We start from the raw sequence: 19118 nt of genomic DNA on the forward strand, positions 1-19118 counted from the left end.
ATAAACACTGAGCCATATCTCTAGCTCCATAAGAAATATTTTTAATAATGCAGAGAAACATTAAACATATGTATAAGAATAGGGTTATAGGCAAGGAATTTTCAACAAGATCCCTGAAACACACAAAATAAAAACAAATATAGACAAACAGCAGTTTTGTTTGTCAAAAAGACAAAGAAAAAAGCCTGCTCATCTTTAAATACATGCTCCTTTTTCTTCTATTTTGAGTTACATAAGTCATCATTTTTATATAGTATTTATTCACTAGAATAATTGACAGCATGTTGGGATTTCTTCAGCTTTTTTGTTAGGTTTTTTTTTTTTTTTGAATTGGTTGGTTGGTTGATTGATTGATTGGTTGGTTCCCCTTTTTTCCCATATCTAAGACCAGCTAAAATCTATTGTTTCAGTTTTGTTGTGTTTGTTTACTGATGGTCATATCGAATATGAGTTATTTGGCTCTGCAACTCTAGTTTAGGAAAAAGCATGAGGTAAATGCATTCATGTGTATACAAAAGCTACGGAGGAAACTGAGTTTTCAGCGTCATGAAGAATAAAGGCAAGCACGTTCTATTAGACTCTTTATAGTTTACTGAAGGTCTTAGTATTTACAAAACACTTCACGGATTGCAGGAAAAGAAAATGAGTCATTTGCAGGGAGAGGATATAATTAGTATTTTAACTTTGCTAAAATGTATACAGGGATGGTTCATCAGTTAAGATCACTTGTTGTTCTTGCAGAGAAACAGAACTGGGTTCCTAGGATCGACACAGTAGCTTACCACCACCAATACTTCAGTCCCAGAAGATCCAGCATTCTCTTCTGAAATCTACAGGCACCAGACACCCACATGATACACATGTACACATGCAGACAAGACATTCAAACACATAAAACAAAATGAATATATCTAAATATGATTTAAATACAAAGATAAAAACAAAGTGTGTACATCGCTACATGTCAGCCTTTTAGCAGTAGGGCATTGTGCATTATACACCACAGCAGCACTCCTGTTCTGAGTTTTGCATCATGAGCTGTGACCTAAGTGCAACTGAAATATGCAAATATTAATTGAAAACATTCCAGAAATAATTTTTAATTTAAATGTATATTACAGAATGTCCATATTTTTCTATTTTTGGTACCTGCTTTACTGTCAATCTCTTACTGAGTCCAATTTATAGGCTGCTCTTCATTACAGGTAAGCAATGTATGTATAGGGAAGACAGTGTATGTAAGGCTGAGTGCTAACCATAACTTGTAACAGCCAGTGGGATATACAACATAGTTCTTGTGGATAAAAATGGGTGACTCTATTACAGCTCTCAAATAAGTGTGAGTTAAGTCTGAGAGAAAGACTTAGAATACTAATGCAGAAGAGAACAATTTATGTTTTCTGGGAACAGACAAGCGAAACACTGTTTCATAGGAGACAGTGGTATTGCTCTGGTCAGTGTGCCAGAGCCTATGGTCTATCTTTTGACTTTGCAGACTTAGAAGTCAGAGTTTTTACAATCACAGTAGCCTGAGGTTCATTGCCCCTCTTGCCCTCGACTGCAGGATCCTGGCCTCTGTACCATTTCTTCCTTAGACTGAGCTGTCCTCTGTCTCAGAATCTTTGTGCCGGATGTTTTGTAGATGTCCATGTGTCTTATCCTCATTGCTGTTGTACCTCCACTCAACTGTGCCTACATGAGCTCAGCCTTCCCTGCTCACCCAAGTCTTCCCATTATAACCATATAGGATTGCCCAACATAGGAAATGAATAAAAGTTTCATAATCAAATATCAGATACATAATGAAAATATTTTAGCATAAGTAAGACTGATAAAAATATCTGGAATACCCAGGCATAGATGAAAACATCATTCATTATTTATCTAAACTTCAGATTTAGCTTGGTCCTTGAGATTTTTATCTGGCTACTTTATTTGCTTTCCCACACTCTGTGAGCCCAGAGATGATGTTAGCCTGGACTACAGACAAAGCAGCAGGGATGGGAAAAAGCAGAGGAAATGAGAAGCAAGAATCAGCAAGACGTGGCAGGTGGATGACTAGAAGCAGGAAGGACAATTACTCTGCTTAACTAGATAAAAGTCTGACTCACTGGAATCCCCTATTTGACAGCTTGTGTATTACTCCGTGGAAGGGTCTGGAAGTGTTAAGATTGAGGAGATGTTAATTGAAATGGCTGCATAGAAGTTTATGAATTGTGGAATTGTATAAAACTGGGAAGCTATGTATAACAGAAGAAGCAGTCAATAAAGAGACAATAGGCAGATGGGAAAAAAATCTGCAAACTATTCAGCTGACTAGAGATTAATGGTTAATAACCAGACATGAAAGGAACTCTAAAACCTCAAGAGCAACACAGACACTGATTTAAAAACAGGCAAATTATCTGAATTTCTCCGAGGACAATGTACAAAAGGGGGGAAAAAACATGGAAATGCCAGCATCACCCAGAATCAGGGAAATGCAAATCCAAACTCAGTGAGAACATCTCGCTCTAATTCAAATGATCAAAAAGACAAAAAGGAGATGGAGATGGTGGCGATGGAGAGGAGCTCTCTTGTTCACTGATGATACCAACATGTTACAGTTCCTGTGGAAAATAGTAGAGAATTTCTCAGAGAACCCAGAATGAAACTATCACATGATCCGACTACCCCGCTACTAGATTAGATATATCCCCAAGTGGACTATAATTCTTACATCAAAAATGTTCATTTAGGTATTTATTAAAATAATATCCATAACAGCCAAGCTATGGAGTCAACCAAAATGTCTATTAGCAAGTAAGTGCACAAAGAGAATGTAGTAAATCCACACATGGTGGGCTTCCACCCTAAAGATGAATGGGGTCTGCTCATTGGTGGACGCCTGAGGATAACTGGAGGACCTTATGTTAAGTAGAACAAGTCTGCTATGGGAAGAAAAATACTGTCTGTTCTTGTTCAGATGTTGATGCCCAAAAAGAAAAGCCCACCTCGTCAAAAGTAGAGGGTGGAATAGCAATAGCACGAATCCTTGAAGGTGTGATGCTTAATGTCAACTTAAAGGATCCAGGATTACTAGACAACAGTCTTTGTGGCCTATCTAGGGGGAGACTTCTGTTAGGTTGATTGAGTTAAGAAACCCAACATAAGCCTGGGCAGCATCATTCCGTAGGCTGGGGGCCTGGGCTGATTAATAGAGAGCAAGCTAAACACCCACATTCATCTCTCAGCTTCCCAACTGTGCTGCAATTTGACCAGAAATTTCTTATAAGTTATTTTATTTATTTACATTTCAAATGTTGTCCCCCTCTCCTCTGCAAATCTCCATCCCATCCCCCATCTTTGCCTCTATGAGGGTGTACCTTTCACCACTCACCCACTCTTGTCTCCTCACCCCTCCAGCACCCCCTTACAAAGGGAAATCAAGCCTCCACAGGACCAAAGGCTTCCCCTCCCATTGATGTCAGATAGGGCCATCCTCTGCACCAACCAAAGAGAGCAGTCATCTTAATCTTTTGGTACAGTGACTTTCTTGCCATGCTGGAAACTAAACTGAACTCTAAAGTGTGGGCCAAATATGTTCCTTATGTTAGGTGTTTGTTCCAAAAACTAGAAACTTGAGAAGGGGGGGAAGGAAGAGAGAGAGAGTTAGGGTATGGAAGGAGAAGGAGAGGAAGGGAGGGAGAGAAAGAGGGAAAGGGGAAAGTTGAAAAATGGGTTTCAATGTTCCATCTTACAGAAGAAACAACTGCAAGTTAACAATACATAATTATAAATTATGAAAATTATTATACTATTATAATATAAATTATTAGAAACAATGAGAAAATAGGAATTTAACACTTTCCCACACAGAGAAATGTTTAAGAACATATAAATCCTTGTCTTAGTCAGGGTTTCTATTCCTGCACAAACATCATGTCCAAGAAGCAAGTTGGGAAAGAAAGGGTTTATTCAGCTTACACTTCCATACTGCTGTTCATCACCAAGGAAGTCAGGACTGGAACTCAGGCAGGTCAGGAAGCAGGAGCTGATGCAGAGGCCACGAAAGGATGTTCCTTACTGGCTTGCTTCCCCTGTCTTGCTCAGGCTGCTCGCTTATAGAACCCAAGACTACCAGCCCAGAGATGGCACCACCCACAAGGGGACCTCCCACCTTGATCACTAATTGAGAAAATACCTTACATCTGGATCTCGTGGAGGCATTTCCTCAACTGAAACTCCTTTCTCTGTGATAACTCCAGCCTATGTTAAGTTGACACAAAACTAGCCAGTACAATTCTCTTACCATATTTGATCACCACACCTGTATAAGCATATCAAATCACCACATTGCATCACAGAAATATATACAAATATTACACACCAACTAAAATCTTTAACAACAGAGAGAAAGAGGAAGGAGGACAGACAGACAGAGAAGGGAGGGAGGAGGAAGAGGGAAGGAAGGGAAGGAAGGAAGGAAGGAAGGAAGGAAGGAAGGAAGGAAGGAAGGAAGGAAGGAAGGGAACTACAAAACTGAAACAGATCAAAGCTGCAGTACACACAAAAAGTGAAGGACATAACTCATTCTGAAGCATGGGGACAGACGATCAATCACACAGAAAGTCTGACAAGAAGAGATGAGAATGAGAGCGCCTTAGCAACTGGGGCACTTTGCTTATTGATTGATTATTGTGCCTTGATTATTCTGAGTTGATTCTTCCTTTTCTTCAGATCCACAGACACATACATAATGTATGCGATGAATTTCACTTCTTAAACTATAATTTGAAATCTAGCTCATTTGGTAGTCCTCTTATCAATCTCAAGCCTTCATTAAGGAAAATTACTTTCCTAACTTATGATCCCACTTCTCCTCAAGATAAGCACTGGAGAAGGTAAAGACAGAGGCTATTTGCAGATGTGGAACTGCTTAGTTTGCATAAACAGATGGAAAACATCTCTTGGGTGTTCTGTATTGTATGTGTGTGTGCGTGTGAAGGTATACATGTGTATATGGGTTTGTGTACAGATGTGTGCACATGTATACGGAGACCAGAGGACCATACCGATGTCATTTTTCAAGAGCCATGCACATTGTTTTTTGAGACTTCTCTCACTGGCCTACAACTCATATTGTAATCTAGGCTCACTGACCTGCAAGCCTCTGCTTCCCTATGGCTGAAATCAAAAGAGTGTGCCACCATGCTTGGAACTTTTTTTTTTTAAGTAAGTCCTGGGGATCGAACTCAGGTTCTTCTGCTTGAAAGGCAAGCCTTTTACTGACTAAGCCATCTCATATATATATAAAGGTTAAAACAGAATCCTGTATTTTAAATGTATTTATTCACTTTACTTCCTGATCAAATCATCTGCAGTACACAAAGCAAACTCACCCTCTACCATGTCTCCCTTCCCCTTCATCTCTGAGAAGAGGGCAATCACCTCTGGGTACCAACCCACCCAGGCAACCACAGTCCCTGCAGGACCAGGTACATCCTCTTCCACTGAGGCCAGACAAGACTGACCAGTTAGAGGAATGGGATTCACAGGCAGGCAACAGTCAGGGTAAGCCTCCACTCCAGTTGTTAAAGGACTCCCATAAAGATCAAGCTGCACATTTGCTACATATGTGCAGGGAAGTCTGGGTCCAGCCCTTGTATGCTCTTTGGTTGGAGGTTCAGTCTCTGGAAACTCCAAGGATCCAGGTTAGTTGACTTTGTTGGTCTTCCTGTGGAGTCCCCATCCCCTCTGCATTCCTTAGCCCTTCCCCTAACTCTTCCACACGACTTTCTGATAGAATGGAGGTAGTCGGGGGGTTTCTCTACTCATCCTTCCTGGCTCTGCTTCCAGCCCCTGGTCACACACTATATATGCTGGCAAAGCATTTGAGGACTATGTGCTGCTCAATGCTGGGAGCTAATCAGTGGCTAACAGGAGTAGACAAAGCATACTGGACTATAGTGTAGCAGAAATACTATGAAGGGGGTGGCAGATGAGAAAAAGTACCAGGACAGAACTATTTTAAGGGAGAGCCCACAGGCAGTCATACAAGTACCTTCACTAGTAAGCTCGGGTCCAAATCATCTGAAGGAGTTACTTGGCTAAGAGGCATGTCCTCCGGACACAAACTCTTCTGCTACTCTCCAAATTTAGGAGTTATGTACAATGTGTGTGTCGCTTTGAAGATTTTCAGAGGTACCATACTGAGCACTAAGATTTATTTAAAGTTTCTACATGAGGTTAATAAGAGATTTTTATCAACAAATATAAGCTATATTTCAGAATAGCAAATTTCCCTTTCACTTAGCAGAGAATTGACTTAACAGGGCTTCTGTGTTACCTTGAGCCCGTGAGAGTCTTCAGAATAAACTAGACACCTTATGTGCTGTTTGGAAATTGTTTTTAAAAGTTCTCTTAGATGGCGCCCTGCCTTCGATTCCACCTGTGCTCTTCACTCTGGTTTCCTTTGTAAGATTTCTTATAATAATTTATTATGTATGCTTAAGGATACACTAAGAGAAACTAACCATGTGATGTGGACAGTTCTATTATAGAGGATCCAGTTCTAAGCAACTGATTAAAGCACGTTTGGAGATTGCCCAGCATTGTACATATGTCAATATGCTTTTCTTCTCTACCCTGACAATGCAGGTGAAGCTATCAAACAGTCAAGTGGATATTATTGTCAGTATGAAAATACACAAATGTATCTTATCCCATAATGTGAATATAATGTAAGCTTGATCAAAGAATTGGAAATGCCTGCATTCAAGATTTTTCAATTTATATGCTTAATCTCTTCCAAATTATTCTTAAATTCTGCCCCACCTGCAACAATATTCCAAGGAAACACTGATGCTGTCAGAGAGTGGAGGACAGCCACGGAGACTTGAGTTATCCTTTCTTACATTTGGTTTTAACTGTAAACTGTTGACAACCTCACCAAGTCCAGACCTGAAACCCTAGCCTCTCCCTCAGATTTGCTCGACTTTATTTTTAGACGTAATCACTTCCCTCCGGTAAACGGTTAGTGACCACACACACAGGTCTGCACATGAGGAGACTAAAACGGGAACCTTGCACTGTGAATCAGACACACAAGGCACGACACAAGAAGAGTCTCCTGGCAGACCTGGTGGCAGTGGGTCATGTTCTCCAACCGACCCGGCGTCAATGCTGTGCTGATTTTCAATTCATGCAAATGACACTTGAAGTGAAGCAATACACATGGCTTCTTGCTTTGCAGGCACCCCTCTAGCAAATCGCTTGACACAACTCAGTTTTGCCTCTAATAATCTCCTTAGTGCAATGTTTTGTAAATATTACGACTTGGGTTCTTAAGGAAAGATGTTTCAAAGAAACTAATTCAGTAAGGTATTTGGAGCTAGAATGCATTTGAATACATATATGTATGTGTGTGTGTGTGTGTAACATGACAAGCCTTCTTCTTACAGTAAACAAATTACTAAAGCTAGACATTAAAACAAAATAACGGAAGATTACCAGCTTAGGAGTGAATCAGAAGGAAAATAAAATGGCATTAATTATCCCCAGAGTGAGTATTTTCCCACATGCTGCATTCATCCTGCATTAGACTCAAATGGTTGGCTTGTCAAAGGTGTAAAATCCTGAGTTTACCATGGCATCAACAGCAGTCAGGTATCAGTACATGCCATGACTCTTTCTCTTGCTAAAACCAGAGAACCGTCTGAGTAGATCCTTCTAACCATGGTTCCATTCAAAGCCGTTTTCTACATATTAGCATGGCCAAAATATTGGGCCACTCAAACAAAGCTTTATCTTCCATTCTAAATAAGGAAGCCCAGCCATCAGTGTTAAATTGCAACACATCCCCTGCTCTTCCTAAAGCAAAATAAACTTACAAGGGCAGATTTTCAGAATACAGTCACTCTTCCTATGCTCTTTTTACTTTAACATGGCTGGAGTTGTTAGCTGCTGCTGCTGTTCACTTATTTCTCGCCGAAGAAAAGATGCTTTTTGCCAAGACTGTGACAGCCATAGTATTAATATATTAATACAGCATTTAAACATTCCTGTGGATTGTTTTAGAATTCAGTCTTCCTAGCTGGGCAGTGGTGGCTCACGCCTTTAATCCCAGCACTTAGGAGGCAGAGGCAGGCAGATTTCTGAGTTCAAGGCCAGCCTGGTCTACAGAGTGAGTTCCAGGATAGCCAGGGCTATACAGACAAACCCTGTCTTGGAAAAGAAACAAACAAAAAGCAAACAAACAAAGAAAATGGGCTCCCTGTGAAATTATTGACAAATAATTAAGATGTACAAGGATCTGTTGAATATTTATAAGTGAGTTTTTATCAAAAGCCTCCTTGAGAGGGAGTCTATACCTATTTACCTCTCTTTACTTACAGTGAAGTAATTATTTTAACAGAGGCAGAGGTGATGACAAGCATTCTTACAAATGACCGAGTTGCTAACATTAGAGATTGAAACAAAATAATGGAAGATAACCAGCTGAGGAGTACTTTTAAGAAATGCTCAAGAGAATATACAGAGCAAGGTTCTGTCTCACAATACAACACCATTTGTGATTATCACCTGAATACATCTCACGTGGTACTCAGTAAACATGGAGTCTCTCTCTCTCTCTCTCTCTCTCTCTCTCTCTCTCACACACACACACACACACACACACACACACACACATTATATATTCTCTAATATAGTCACTCTAACTTGCAACATAAAGGATGTATAGGTTAATAATCTATTCAGTCACAGTTAATTTTAAAAATCATTGCTGAACATAAATGCTCCAAATCGGCTGAAGAGATGGCTCAGCGGTTAAGAGCACCAACTGCTCTTTCAGAGGTTCCTGAGTTCAAGTCCCAGCAACCACATGGTGGCTCACAGCCATCAGTAATGGGATCTGATACCCTCTTCTGGTGTGTCTGAAGAGAGCAACAGTGTACTCATATACGTAAAATAAATAAATAATAAAATAAAATAAATGCTCCAAATCGCTGCAAAGCCCTTTGGGAATATTTAAGACAAGATTCATAAATTTAATAACTGAAAATAAATACTATCTGTTTTCTTGGATCCTTTAAAGATGTATTCACCTTTTGTTTCTATCCTCTAAGATACCACAAAACTGACATGCAATTAAACTCTATTTCTTTTTACACTTCTGAGTCTGTTTTTCACTTCTTCTTAATTAAATGTAGACATGTCCTTGTTAATCCTAATTAGTAGTGAGCTTGTAGACTTATAACAGGAACAAATAATTTTTAAAGGCTAAAATGTGAGATGATGTCAGATGTATGAACAGAGGCATACATGAATATAATCATATTTATAAGTTTCAATTACAGACAAAAGTTTGATAACATGCACATGAAGTTTGGAAGTTCGCCATGGTCACACTCTGAAGGTCAGTAGTAGAAAATACTGATTTCTCTAGTCTATATCAGCAAATCTAATCTGTGGCCTCTCCAACCTTAATAAGATTTGCTTCGATGGATTTTTTTTAATGGCTTAAGAACTATAGATAACATTAATCAATCAGGTAGAGAGGTGACCCACATACCTGGCTTGTCCCTGACTGTCAGACAGGTACAGGCAGGAAGCAGGAAGGTTGTCACCCAGGTCCACAATTTCCAAGAGCCAGTGTGCCTCATTGTGCCTTGTAACCATGGAAACAAATGGCCACAGATCTGTAATTGCAGAAACGTTCAAGTTCAAGTTTGGTATTCTCCATCACAGCCACAAAAAACATCGATATCCACATACCATATAATTATATATCAGGGTATATGATGCTCTAACATGCAATTGAGTGTTTCAATACACACTTTCATTTTTATGAGTGCTTGGGAAATATTTCTGGAATCCTTCTTAGTCGATTAACTCAATTGATTACTCATAAAGTCAGCCTCTTATCACTTAAATTTCTCCCACCTTTTTAGTGATTTTAAAGCCATATTGTCTCTTTTTATTTTAAAATTTATGGTAAGATATAATATAAAATTCATATTCCAGCCATTTAGAGGCATGCATGTTAGTGGGATTAAATTCATTGCTATTGCTTTGCCATCCCCAGCCTCATCCACCTTTACAGTTCTTGTCAGTTTACAGAACTGATGATCTATGCCTGTTAACCAAAAACATGCCATCTCATTTTTTGCAAATCCTCAAATATTACTTTGCATTCCTTGCTAGAAGTTTAATTATTGTAGGCATCTTAAATACACAGAGTCATTCCACTTTTGTCTTCTTTATTTGGTTGACTTTATTTCATTTAGCACAATATCTTTGGTGTGTGTGTGTGTGTGTGTGTGTGTGTGTGTGTGTGTGTGTGTGCATGTACCCAAAGGTAAATTTATGTGATTATAGCTGCACATATACATATGTATGTGTGGAAGGCATAGGTCAGTCCCAGGTATCACCCCTTAGGAACCCTCCGCCTTGTTCTTTGGAGACAAGGTTTCTCATTCAGCTCACTTTCTCTGCTTGGAGTAGGCTAGCTGGCCAGCCAGCTCTTCTCCCCAGAGCTGGGTTTACACACCCAATTTTTTCAAGTGACTTCTGGGCATTAATGCTGGTCCCTGCATTTGTGCATCAAGCTCTTTACTGACTAAACTGTTTCCAAGCCGATAGTATAAGATCCTAACAGTTTATTAGTGATACTATACAGTCTACAGATGCTCGTTTTGTTCATCATTCCTCGAGGCACATTTGTTTGCTCCTATCTCTTGGCTGCTGTGAAGAGATGCACAGGATCAGTCTAAGACCCCAGTTACAATTCTCTTGTTTATATGCTCAAAGAAGAAAACACAGGGTAGACAGTACGGTTCTCATATTTTTAATTTCCTGAAGAGCCACTGTGCAGCTTCTCTAACCACCCACACCAGTCACATTTCCACTAGGGGTGCACAGATGAGTTGATTTCTCCATACTCTCTGTTACATTGATATTTTCCTTATTTTTATAGATACCATACTAATGATATGAGAGAGTGGCCCACTGTGGTTTTGATTAGTATTGTCCTGAGTATTAGTGATACTAAACATATTTTATGTACCTTGTGAACATATGTATTTCTGTAGAGATACCTTGTATTTCTGTGGTGATGATACTCAGAATCTTTTAACACAGTTAGCTGTTATGAAGTTACATTTTCATACATTCTGCATTTTGACCCTTTTGTAGTGGGTTGGCCTAATACTGCTTATATTCTATTGCTAAGTGCTAGGCTCCAAGATTTGGAGTCTGCATATAGCCTGAGGGACCCTGCTGGCAGTTAATACTGATTGTTAAATAAAGATGCCAGTAGCCAATAGTTGGGGTGAAGAGATATAGATAGGGTTTAAGTTTCCCAGGCTAGAGACCATGAAGAAAGAGAAGGGACATAGCCACCACGGGATAAAGAAGCAAGGAGAGTGCCTGGGGCTAGGGGCCAAGAGTTAAGAGCAGCCAAGATGGGACATTAAAGTAATAATGGGGTTATCAATAAGAGGTAGATGTTAACAGCATGGAGGGTAGGAAGTTGCACAGCTATTGTGCTCCTTAAGGCATATTAAAATATAAGGCTGTGTTTGTCTTTCCTCTGGAACACAAATCGTCAAAGGTGGGAAGAAACACCATGCTGGTACTTTTAAAATTATTTTTTAAACACCCTTTATCAGCTTATGCCATACAAAATTTCTCTCCTAAGAAATAGAGACCATGGGTTTTCATATCAGTCTACTGACTGCATGCTTTCATACACAAACTTTTAAATGTAGTGGACTGTATTTTTCTCTTATTACTATACATTTGGTATCAAATTCCATGATACAGAACTTTAAACATGATATGATCATTCATGATCCTGTTTGGGAATATTATATTGACATATCATGGCTTAATTGACATCATCATATCTTACATGAACAATTTTGTTATTGGACTGAGCCTTACTCCTAAACTTAACATTGCACATGTGCAGCCTTCATTCTCTTTAAAGGGAAACTTATACGTGTAATACTTATCGTGCATTTTATAATGTTTTGGTAATGTCATCATTGCCTTTATGAATTTATATTCCTGCTCTATAGATCCTACAATGAAATATTCAGCAGACAAAATCTCTAGAAGGATGGAGATTTGGCTCAGTCATTAAGAGCACTGGCTACTCTTCCAGAGGATCAAGGTTTGATTCCTAGCACCCACAATGATCTGTCACTCCAATCCCAGGTGATCTGATGCCCTGTAAGTGCAAGCAAAGCATCCAAATATATACAAAATAATACAAATAAAATGAAATATTTTTAGATCCCTCTTACAAAAAGTCTAACATTGTTTAAATTAACTTTACTGTAGTTAATTAGTTAAAATGGAAATAACTTCCAAGGAAAAATGTAATGGATCCCTCTATTTATTTGACAATTACAATTTTTTTTAAAAAAATGTCTATTCAAGAGTCATAAGTTACTTATTTAGTACTATCCACAGTTTAATTGAAGAACTAAATAAGTGAGAACTCATCACAAAATTGTCTAACTTCTGTCAATAGACTCTCTTTAGAGAAAAAAAAAAAACCTTTATCATCTTTGATGTTCTATATACAAATGCCAAACACTCAATTCAGCATTTTAGAATTAATTCGAGATTTTAGATATTTCTGGATGATAGCTAGAGGCGGCAATTACAATGTTAAAGCTCTATGTGTAGTTCTAAATATGAAACATCTGCTCTTATGCCTTCTTTATTTTGAATTCTAGCTATAAACAGAGTCAAGATCCTCATGCAACCTTGCAGATTGATCACAGCTACTATTTTGTGTATGCCAGCAACTGTTAAACAAATGAATTCTAGCTTAAATAAATTCTACATCAAATATTGATCAATTTTTCAGGGATTCTATGATTGTGCTTTCTCTTAGTTGATCAGTTAGCACTGAAACATAATAATTAAAATCTTGGCCTCCTGTGTGGTTTCTGCCACTTGTATGCAAGTTATAGAACATCCTTAAGTTTTGATTTATTCACTTTTAAGCCAGGAGCAGATGTCTTATTTAATGTATGAAAGTCACATTCATGTATGCATTGAACTACATACTCTAAAGATATCTGCTGCTATATCTGCTATAGACTAATTAGTCTCATTTGCAGTTACACTTGGCTCTTTCACTCAGGTTGATTTGATATCTAAAAAGTGAAAATGTTAAATGGTTTTAGAAATTCACTTTCATCAAAACTTTGGCTCCTATTATGACAACAAAGAATTAAAGAAGCTATAGTCACAAGCATATGAATTCAGTCTTGACATCGCCCAACAAATTCCTTAAGCTGCTCAGAGAATGACAGAATTTAGCATCAACCTTACTTATCAAAAGTGTTTTCAGTTTAAGATCATGTGACTTAGTTGATCAAATGTTTAAGTGTGAACCTCGGACCACTATCTCACAGCAAGATCAGCAGAAACTTAAGCAAGAATCTGTTCACTCTCCATCCTAACTCAATCACTTATGGAATTCCCAATAACCAAGCCTTCCTCCCTTTGAAAATGCTCACTGGGTTCCTTAACTTCACAGTACCTAGACTCTCTTCTCATCTTCCTTCAGATCCACTATTTCCTACTTGACTTCTTCTGTCTCTCTGTTTGCTGCTTGTCTATCTATCTATCTATCTATCTATCTATCTATCTATCTATCTATCTATCATCTATCATATAGCTGTCTATCATCTATCTATGATGTATATATGTGTCATTTATCATCTATAAATCAATCAGTCTATAATCTATCATCCATCATCTTTCTGTAATCTATCATCTATCATATAACTGTCTATCTATCTATGATCTATATATGTATCTATAATCTATAAATCAACCAATCTCTCTGTCTATACTCCATCATCTATCCATTTTCTATCTATCATCTATCTATGCATCCATCCATCCATCCATCCATCCATCCATCCATCTACCTGTCTATCTACTATCCAGTTGAATATCTCATTTACATCTTCCACTTCTTCATTTCACTCGCAATATTTTCTAGATTTTCTCATAAGTTATTTGCTGGGTTGGTCCCAAATGAAATTGCAATGGGAAGCACTCTCTGAGCCTGTCCTTTTCCTCTTTCCTGTCACTGCCCTCAGACACAGGTGGAGCTCAGGCTGCTGGACATTTCCTAGTTTCCCACCTTGGATTTCTTCATGCTTGGCTTTAACCAAAACCCCTTATCAGAATGTGGCACTTTTCTACCTTATCCCCTCAGGTCTCAGCAAGGTGATTGTCAAGCTTTATAAATTACTTCAAGCCATTGTTATATAACTTAGTGTGCTGTTCTTCACAGGTCAAGAAAGAAACTGGATAGTAGATAGACAGGTAGATGGATGGATGGATGGATGGATGGATGCATAGATAGATGATAGATAGAAAATGGATAGATGATGGAGTATAGACAGAGAGATTGGTTGATTTATAGATTATAGATACATATATAGATCATAGATAGATGATAGACAGTTATATGATAGTGATTGTCAAGCTTTATAAATTACTTCAAGCCATTGTTATATAACTTAGTGTGCTGTTCTTCACAGGTCAAGAAAGCTTTGAGACAGGCACCGCCAAAGCCTTCCCAGTTAAGTGATTAAGATGGCACCACAACATAATGTATGTAGAAGCTGAAGTTGCTTAGCACCTTAAGTGGCTTTCTGGTAAACCTGTATACAGATGTCTACAGTATATTTTTAATAATGATACAGTAAGTATTGGTTCTATGTGTTCTCATTTTCTAAAATAAAACATATTTTATGAATAGTATATATTTTAATATTCATAGCTCAGAAGTAAACTATGCCTGCCTCTAATATTAACAGGGTATAGAGGGACTGGAGAGATGGCTCAGAGGTTAAGAGCATGGACTGCTCTTCCGAAGGACCTTTAAATCCCAGCAACCACATGGTAGCTCAACCATATGTAATGAGAACTGACACCCTCTTCTGGTGTGTCTGAAGACAGCTACACTGTACTTAGATATAATAATAAATAAATCTTTAGGCCAAAGTGAGCAAGGCCCACTGGAGTGAGTGGGGCTCACCAGAGATAGTGAGGCTGTCCAGAGCAAGCAACCATCATTCCCAGTATCCACATGATGGCTCACAACCATCAGCACAGCTACAGTGTGCCCATATCCATAAAAATAAGTAAATAAATAAACAAATCTTTAAAAAAAACAGGGTGCAGAGTAAGAAGATCTTGTAATGTATATCTAAATATTTGAAAAAAATTTAAAAACTAAAATTATTGATTTTAAAAACACACATTTTCTCCTTTTACCCAAACAAATTGGGTTGGCAAGATGGTTCGGCCAGTAAGAGTGATTGTCAAGCCTCAGGAACTGAGTCTCTCTCAAAAAAACACAGACACATGACGGAAAAAGGAAGTTAGAGCCTTTTTCTAGGCCCCAATCCTTGTAATAAAGCTAGAAATCAGAGGCCTATTCCATAGACATGAATGCTCACAGAACAATCTATCCCAGAGCCTTGGGATCAAGTTCAGGTTTGCTTGATCAAAAAGCTTTTGTTGTTACCATGTGCTGTTTAACAGCAGCATGCAAGGCATAGCTCTCAGACCCTTAGTTGCTCATAAATATTCACTTACTCCTTCCTACTGGGATCCCAAGCAGAGCCCTGAGAGTTCCTATCCAGTGCTATGCAATGTAATGTCATACTTATGACAGTACTGACCAGCCCACAGAGATACCAGTAGATCTGCTAAGGCAAACCCTCTGAAATCCTTCAGGTTGCACTACCTACAGCCTATTTCCCTTTGCCATGGCAGGAACTAGGTCCTGACGTCTGCTTGTAGCCCACTCTTATCCCCACCCCCTTGCCAACCAGATTAGTTTTGGATGCTGTCTCTTAAACTTCCTTAGTTCACTTCTCAAGATTTTTAAAACAATTATAAAGCCTAAGGAATTTTAAGGATGATGGGTCTTGAAGAATTTCTTGTTATATTTTCTAATATCTAGTATATATTTGTGCACAGAAAACATGAGCAGCAAAGGAAGGAACAATTGAAAACTTTACTCCTTCATTCAATTACTGATATGAGAGCCTTATTATGGATCTTTAATTGGGTGGGGATATAGCAACATTCAAATAGAAGTTACTAGTGTCAGGGCTGAGAGATGAAGCAGTAGTTAGGATCACTTCCTGCTCTTGGAGAGGACCCAGGTTTGGTCCTCAGCATCTATATCAAGCAGTTCATTGCTGGCTGTAAATCCAGTTCCAGGGAGACTAAGGGTGTCTAAGTTCTGTGGGTACATGTTTGCATGTTATATTATACATAAACTCATACAATACACATTTACAAAACTAACAATAAATAAGTAAGTAAAGTGCCTGGTGTCACTGTGGTCTAGGAGAACAAAATAAACATACTTTCTTTAAAAGAAAAAAACAAAAGGAAGGATAGGAAATTTGAACAAGAAGACAGAGCAGTGGAAGAGGGAATGATGGATAAGTGGATGGATCAGTGGCTGGAATGATAGGGTTTTGCTAGATGAGATTATTCAGAAGCCTGTCACTGACTGCCTGAGCAAATCCAATCAAGTCTCCTTCACATATGGATATTTTTCCTGTTATGCAAATTAACATTTTATATGTTCACCAGACATTTTTGAAACTGTGTACTACATGAGAGCCATCACCTAAAAAAAAAGGAAAACAAATAAACAAACCTGAAGAGCACAAAGAAGAAAGTGATGGGAGAAGGTACAGATTCATTTTATGTACAGTGTATAATTCAGTAACATAGATCAACTTTCAAATCAGCAGGTTAGAAAGGTTACAAAATAACTTAGAAAAAGGCCTAAATATCTCATATCTCAAGTCCTTCAAATTGATACATCTAATTTGTTCTTTCAAACAATCATTTTTGTTAGAAATTCCATTTGTTCCAACAAAGGATTTGGGGTGTGTGTGTGTGTGTGTGTGTGTGTGTGTGTGTGNGNGAGAGAGAGAGAGAGAGAGAGAGAGAGAGAGAGAGAGAGAAACATGTTTGACCTGTGAAACATCTGCAAGAAGCCACATTTTCAGAGCATTCCTCCCAGAGGGAATGCTAAATAATAGGGTGGATGATTGATTTTTCAATCAGACTTTCTTGACTGTGCTCCAGGATGTCCATAGGCAACTCCAGCAGGAAAGCCTAGTTCTGCTGTGATGAAGTGTGGCATTGTATAAATATGCACAACAACAGGTGCCACACATCTGTTCTTTTGTCAATCTTGAGAGTCTATCTTTCATGAAGAAACAAAAAAAGCCAGCAAGAAAAGAAAAGCTATCATAAACAGTTCAAATCCTAAGCTAATAATTAAACACAACTGTTTTTGGAATAGGTGTGCAGTATAATTTCAACATTTATCATATTATTGAAATTGAAATAAATCCACAGAAAAACTCACAAAACCTTAAGCAAAATTTCTACCCTCTTACTTACTGCACAGGAATCTTTTCTCCTTTATGTTTTTGCTGCAAATATTCTCAAAGTAGGAACATAAGAAGTTCCGATCATCTTTAGTTTCTTCTCCACCCTTACCTGTACCCCCCCACCCCACCCCACCCCTCACCCTGGTCTCATACACCTCAGTCCTGGAGGGAAGTCTGTCAAATCTTTTTCCAAAGCATGCCTTTTGAAAGTGTGTACACTTTCACTATGAAAAGAGTTTGTTTACTTCGAGGCCATTTCTAGTCCTGAAAGTTACAACAGCCTTCTAACTAGACTCCTATCCTCCACTCTCCCTTCCCCAATTTCCATCTCCCAGCTGCTGAAAATTGATCCCCTCTTCCTCTCTCTCTCCTGTCAAGGCTTTGCTAGGCATCCAGGGACTCCTTCAAACTAGTAATTTCCCAGTGTTATCCTCCCCTCCCAGTGTGAGTGGCAGATTACAGGTAAGTGTGAGAAGTCCTGGCTAATATTTTGTTTCTAAAACCAGCCCGATCATGTGAGGGGTCTCCTGTAGATCCTCAGTGGCATTTCATTGTATGCTGGAAGGAAGGGACATAAGGCTCTAGTACAGTGGAGTCTTATCTCTCCAGCTCTCTGCTTATCTACTGCTTTTGAATTTTTTCCATCAAACTATTAACATTACCCCCAAATGCCATTCTTCTGCCTCGTTTTGGGGGTTAGGGTTAGTGCATGTTCTGGGAGTCAAAATAAGGGCTTTGTACATAGTAAGAATATTCTCTACCTCTAAATTGCAACTGCAGCCTTGATTGTGCTTTCTAAACATACATACATTATCTACTTATGTACTTATTTATTTATTGCTGGACCATCTCCCCAATTTTATTACCATCTGGGCACTCTTACTGTGCCTTCAACTCTCAGTTCAAAAGCCACTTTTGTGTATTCTGTGAATACCATCTCAAGCAGTTCACTATCCACTGCCTTGCAGGCTGGCTGAGCTCCACTACTTGTCTTTGCAGTCTGTGCTAAGCAATAATAGCTTCTTACATTGTCTCTACTCTACTTATCCTCTTAAAGAAACATAAACTGTTACCTTTTATTCACTAGTCTCCGGGAAACCTACCTCCTGTAGGTAGCTATGCAACCAGTTGGAAGAAGGAATACAGTCTTGGGCAATTGTTTTAGATGAAAGTGAAACAAATATTAAGATCTACTAGTCAATACAGTGAGACTCAGACTGCTTAATATTTATAGGGGGATACATATGAAATAAGAAATTGTAGGGAAATATAGGAAAAAATCGCTAGAAGGCTTGGTGAATGTGATTTAATGAGATTCCAAGATAGTAATAGTGTTGAAGTTGGTCTTTGCCCCGACAGAATACATACTCCTTGACTGCTAACATTTGTGCTACTGAAGAATTTGCCCAAAGACTTCAAGGTCCCATAGATATTCTCCTTTCATTTCAAAAATAGTGTTCACTTCCCTGAAGATGTCAACCGGAAAATTCTATTTGGACATACCTAAGCAGTTTTCTCTATTCTTGATTGTGTGTCTGCTTTATTGGCGTACCTCTCTGAATGACAGCTGTCTGCACTAGCTGTTCAGATACCCTAAATATCAACAACTCCAGCCGCCCTCCACTACTCTCTGATTACAAGCTCTGGTTCTGTTTTCCATAGGCAAAT

The 19118-nt window shown here is 38.6% G+C and overlaps 1 protein-coding gene across 4 annotated transcripts in view; it reads right to left on the reverse strand.

The window, feature by feature from the left end:
* Col19a1 (collagen type XIX alpha 1 chain) overlaps positions 1-19118 on the reverse strand; it is a 313337-nt gene that overhangs the window by 291398 nt on the left and 2821 nt on the right. For all 4 annotated transcript variants that reach the window (XM_029483553.1, XM_021163060.2, XM_029483550.1 and 1 more), the window contains exon 2: positions 9554-9680. In XM_029483553.1, coding sequence (XP_029339413.1) covers positions 9554-9644 — 91 coding nt within the window. In that variant the 5' untranslated portion in view covers positions 9645-9680. The remainder of the gene's footprint in view (positions 1-9553; positions 9681-19118) is intronic.

The sequence above is a fragment of the Mus caroli genome, chromosome 1 (assembly GCF_900094665.2).
Source record: "Mus caroli chromosome 1, CAROLI_EIJ_v1.1, whole genome shotgun sequence".
Classification (NCBI taxonomy): Eukaryota; Metazoa; Chordata; class Mammalia; order Rodentia; family Muridae; genus Mus; species Mus caroli.